The following is a 5,873-nucleotide window of genomic DNA, read 5'->3' as shown; positions in this document are numbered from 1 at the left end:
GCGCGGACAGCCGCTCATTATTACGGCGGGAGGGCAAACATTTGTCAGGCGTCCCTGAGCAAGCACAGATAGGCCTCAGCTGACTTGACCGCCTCCTCTAAATGGCGGCCGTGACGCCCGAGCCATTAAACGGCCGACGCTGGCTGTGATGATAATGTATTGATCGGATTGTGATGGATGGCGGGCGCGCGGGCTTATAAGCGGACATCTCTGCCGAGGAGGGGGCAACACAGGTCCGGCTCCAGAGAAAGAGACTGCCGCCATGCCGTCGCTTGCCGTGGTCCACCTCGTCGCTGTCATCTGTTCCGCAAGATGGACACATGCTCTACCTCTCTACCCCGAGTCCGACTTGGAGACGCAGCCGGGTATGAACGCATATTTACATTTTTATTCTCATACTTTCTCAAAAAGATGTGACTTTTATGGTATTTTTCCCACATCTGAAACCTCATGCGTATGCTAACTTTGCTAGCTTGAGGAGCCTCACTATATTCACCCTCAAAAAGTCTTATCTTCTGTAAAAATAACAACAAAAAATACTTCAATTACTACAAACACAATTTATTTATATTATATTTACTATAATTTATCCAAAAATATCCCATATTACCCAGAATTCCCGGTTCTCTGGGTCATTTTGTCCTTTGAAAATGAATGGGCCATTTTTCCAACGTTTACAATTCCCACATTTCTTAACCGATTCGAACCACCCACACACTCCACTCACCTTGGACAATCAAACTACCATTAAACAAGTTTTAAAAAATTCCAGGAATTCCCAGAATTTTCATGGTAAGTTATCACAGTCCACATTTTTTCAACCCTTTTCCAACATTCCTCTTAGTTGGGACAACAAATGGTCCGGATTTTCATACAAATTCCCGGTTTTCCCGAAATTCCATGGATTCGGAAATACCTATTTGAATTTAAACTGTTACTACATCAACATTTTTGAACCATTGCGCAAAATTCCAACACCAACCCATTCATATTATCTAAGACATTTGTAGTATTATTTATATATTTTTTTAATTCCAGTTTTTCCCAAAAATCCCAAATTTCTAGGAAGTTTCCATTCAAATGAATGGATATATTCATAGTTCTAACTTACCTCAAACTCTCAAAATTGTTTGCATTTTTTAAACCCGATTCTGACCTTCCAACCATCCACCCACACTACTCTTCACATATGTCAAAGGCATGTTTTCCCTTTCCCCAAATTCCTGGTTTTCCCAGAATTTCCAGTAATCTTCTCCCCCTTGACAATGAATGGAAAAATACAATCGACTCCATATCCCACATTTCTCATCCAATTTGAATCGTTCCAACATCCTGGACATTCAAGCCAGCATGTTTCTCGGTTCCAAAATTTCCCTGATTACGGTACCTTGAATTACCAGGAATTTCCCCCCATGAAAATGAATGGGAAATATACAATCAACTACATATCCCACATTTCTCAACCGATTCGAACCGTTCCAACATCCACACACTCCGCTCACTCTGGACATTCAAGCATTTCAGTTCCGCTCTTGCGTATCAGGGTCTTGCGCACATAGGCCATTCACACGCAGTTCCTACCTGAATTGCAAATTCTAGTTTATCCCTTACTTTTTTGTCAAATTCTACACGTTATTGTTCACTATTGTTTTATTTTCTTTTGTTGGGGTCTTTTTTTTTTCTTTTTATTGAACATGTGTACACATTCAATTATTTAATGGAATGGCTATATAAAAAACACATTAATATAGTAACATCTCTTCATAATTTTTCTTTTGAAAAAGACAATTATTTGTCAGCATGTTTTAGTTTTTTATAAAACATTTTTACCCATTAAAAAAAAAAAAAATTCCACTTAAATATGAACACTGAATTAGTACTCTTTCTCTAGATTTTAATCGTATTCAAGAATTATATCTAACCTACTACAGTTTACAACCTTGTCAAATAAAATGAAATCATGGGTTAACCATAATGATAAATAAAGATTGTTAAGTTAACTCATAAAGAAGAGATTCATTAAAAACTAATAAAATATACATTTACATATAATTATCTTGTGCTGAAATTAACTAAATTAACAATGAACTAAACTGTCAAGTGCAAATGAAAATACAGCTTCACCACTTTAGTCATAATTTTTGCGCTTAAGAAAATTCTCGATGACTTTAGCTCCAGACTTCTTCTGTTTGTTTGATATTGTCATCACTGCTACAAGTGGTGGAAAAGTGTATAACAACTGAGTACCACTGCGGCCCCCAGCTGAGAAACAGAAAGTTGTTGGCCCTGGGTTAGAACACACTTTAAAAAAAATACAATAGTAGTGGGATTAATACATATTATTTTTGAAAGAAAACATTTATCGTGTGAATAATTAAATAAATGAAATAAATTCTCATTCTACCAATTTTTTATTTTTTTAACAATATCTGTATTCTTTTTCACATGTATTTTCCTCTTCCAATAAAACTTTACAGGATAAAAACTCATTATAATAATACTAATGAGTTATTATTAATTGCAATAATACTTTAGACTTTTAAATACATTTTTTGTGTATTTTTACATTATAAAAATATGGACAATATCCACTGTAAAAAATAATTATGTAAATATTTTGGCTTTTTTAATATTCATTTTAATATTATTTTGTGCTGCTGTAAATAAACCCCAATTACAATAATGTAATGTGTCAATAGTTACACAAATGAGGCCTTATTCTATTCCATTCTAATATGAGGGTGTATTCTACAGATTTCGTTCATAAACTGGTGTCAGAAGATGCCTCTTACAACACCGAAGGGGAACAGAGGCAGGTGAATAATCTGTATCCGCTTCTGATGCAACACAACAACCAAAGACAATCTTGGAATAAAGGTAAAGCAAAATGAAAGAAACATGCGTCAAAACATCAGCAACAAAGCCAACATATAATATGATAATATAAAAGTTGTGTTTTTTTGTTGAAGTGCCCAAGGAGTCAGCACAACAGGATAGCTATGCAAACATGGTGAGTGAGACCCTGCACTTACAAGAACAAAAGCTTTGTTTGCATAAATCCATCATGGTTTTTTTTTTTTTTTTTTAAATATATATTTGAAGGTTGATGGCCTCCAAGAAGTGCTTTTGAAGCTGGCGGCGGCCGACAAACTTCGCTCTCAAGCGTTCCTCAGATCGGAGCAGGGTTTGCCCAAAACCAACAAAAGAGGTGAGAGAAAAGGTTGGTGCACAACCTTTGCTCTAAATCACAAGGAGTAGGTAATTATGTACTTTATATGCCCCCGCAACCCCGAAAGGGACAAGCGGTAGAAAATGGATGGATTGATATGGCGAGGAATCGTATTTGGTAACTTAAACAACAATAGAATTAACAATTGATATATTTTATGACTTTGTTTTTTTATTTTATTTTTTTGTCAAGGCTTATTTTCATAAAATAAAAAAGTCAATTAAATTTTTTTTTCAAATTAAAGTCTAAAATGTATGAATTTGCCCTGAAATAAACAAGCAATGAATAGATTAATTGAAACCATTTTAGTTTGTCTTGGATTGTACTTAAAACTGCAAAAGGCATTTTTAAATTAGTTTTATGTCCTGGCAAGCCAGTTAAACAGTTTAACAAAGCTAAAGAATCAAATGAATCATACAATAATCTTATATTTATTTACATATATATTTCTTATATATTTTATATTTAATTTTTTTAGAAAAAAGTTTCATAAACCTTTTTAAGCAGGATTTTAACTTATCGTGTTAAACTCTTTTTAGGTTTTTATTTTTATTATGTTATTTTCTATTTTATTTATTACTATTATTACTGCTATTATTTTTTTAAATGTTATGTTTTATTCATATACTAATGTATTATTTTTGTATTTTTTCATTGACTTTAAAATATGTTTTATATATATATATTTATTTTTTACGTGGCATTAATTTGAGCTATTCTCCAGTGTGGACGCCTGAAAGGTGGCGCTTCTCCTCAAACTTCAGTGCCATACCATGTTTTGTTTTTGTTATTGTCAACAGTGCTGTGTGATTTTTTGGGGTTTAAAGCACTTTTGTTGCCACTTGCCTAAGTATTTATTTGCAGGATTTGCATGACCATTATATATATATTTAATTATATATGTATTTATGAATGAAATTATATATGTATGTATGTATGAATGAAATTAAATATATGTATATGTATATATGTATGTATGTTTGCATGCATGTATGCATGCATATATATAAATATATATAATTATTATATATATATATATATAAATTATATATATATATATATATATATTAGGGTTTTACCAAAACATATTTCGATACGTTTCTAAATAAAGGGGACCACAGAAAATGTCATTATTTGCTTTATTTGAACAAAAACCTTACGGTAGATTAAACATATGTTATTATTGCAACCGAAGAACAATTTTGTCCTTAAATAAAATAGTGAACCTACAAGACAACTTGTCTTTTAGTAGTAAGCAAGCAAACAAAGGCTCCTAATTTAGCTGCTGACATATGCAGTAACATATTGTGTCATTTTCTATTCTTTTATTTTGTTAAAATTATTAAGGACAAGTGGTAGAAAATGAATTATTAATCCACTTGTTCATTTACTGTTAATATTCAACATGTTGTATCTGCACTTCTGTTAAAATGTAATAATCACTTATTCTTCTGTTGTTTGGATACTTTACATTAATTTTGGATGATACCACAAATTTAGGTATTGATCCGATACCAAGTAGTTACAGGATCATACATTGGTCATATTCAAAGTCCTTATGTGTCCAGGGACATATTTCCTGAAAAAAGATTTTGTGACGATGAAAAATATTGATGTAATCATCGTAGTATCGACGAGGTATACTCTTGTACTTGGTATCAGTACAGTGGATGTTAAGTGTAAATCCACACATGGCATTTGTTTACATTAAGGAGTGCTAGCTTTTGTTAGCTGTTAGCTATTGTATCCTCCTATGATGTGTAGTGAAGCATGTTTAGCTATGAAGAAAAAAAAGGAACCAGTATTTTTCAAAGGGAGTATAGTACCGTTTTGATTCATTAGTACCGCGGTACTTTACTAGTACCGGTATACCGTACAACCCTAATATATATATATATATAAATTAGGTACCCACCCTTTTTCGACGCACAGCAAGGGCTCTGGGGTGGCAATTCTTGTTGCCCCCCGGCTCAGAGCCTGCATGTTGGAGTTCAACCCAGTGGACGAGAGGGTAGCTTCCCTCCGCCTTCGGGTGGGGGGACGGGTTCTGACTGTTGTTTGCGCGTACGCGCCAAACAGCAGCTCAGAGTACCCACCCTTTTTGGATTCACTCAAGGGAGTACTTGAGGGTGCTCCCCCGGGTGATTCCCTCGTTCTACTGGGGGACTTCAACACTCATGTTGGCAACGACAGTGAAACCTGGAGAGGCGTGATTGGGAAGAATGGCCGCCCGGATCTGAACCCGAGTGTTGTTTTGTTATTGGAGTTTTGTGCCCGTCACAGATTGTCCATAACGAACACCATGTTCAAACATAAGGGTGTCCATATGTGCACTTGGCACCAGGACACCCTAGGCCGCAGTTCCATGATCGACTTTGTAGTTGTGTCATCGGATTTGCGGCCTCATGTTTTGGACACTTGGGTGAAGAGAGGGGCGGAGCTTTCTACCGATCACCACCTGGTGGTGAGTTGGCTGCGATGGTGGGGGAGGATGCCGGACAGACCTGGCAGGCCCAAACGCATTGTGAGGGTTTGCTGGGAACGTCTGGCAGAGTCTCCTGTCAGAGAGAGTTTCACTTCCCACCTCCGGAAGAACTTTGAACATGTCACGAGGGAGGTGCTGGACATTGAGTCCGAGTGGACC

At 35.6% G+C, this 5,873-nt stretch overlaps 1 protein-coding gene across 2 annotated transcripts in view; it reads left to right on the top strand.

Annotated features, from left to right (window-relative positions):
* Positions 1 to 259: 259 nt before the first annotated feature.
* urp1 (urotensin-related peptide 1) overlaps positions 260 to 5,873 on the top strand; it is a 9,316-nt gene continuing 3,702 nt past the window's right edge. The window contains exons 1-4 of one of the 2 annotated variants that reach the window (XM_061976659.1): positions 260 to 365; positions 2,755 to 2,877; positions 2,970 to 3,010; positions 3,103 to 3,220. In XM_061976659.1, the coding sequence (XP_061832643.1) occupies positions 263 to 365; positions 2,755 to 2,877; positions 2,970 to 3,010; positions 3,103 to 3,220 (385 nt within the window). In that variant the 5' untranslated portion in view covers positions 260 to 262. The remainder of the gene's footprint in view (positions 366 to 2,754; positions 2,878 to 2,969; positions 3,011 to 3,102; positions 3,221 to 5,873) is intronic. The other variant, XM_061976660.1, reaches the window with a different exon arrangement.

Source organism: Nerophis lumbriciformis, linkage group LG16 (genome assembly GCF_033978685.3).
Source record: "Nerophis lumbriciformis linkage group LG16, RoL_Nlum_v2.1, whole genome shotgun sequence".
NCBI lineage: Eukaryota > Metazoa > Chordata > Actinopteri > Syngnathiformes > Syngnathidae > Nerophis > Nerophis lumbriciformis.
Note: the sequence above shows the minus strand (reverse complement) of the source record. Positions and strands in the feature narration are given on the sequence as shown.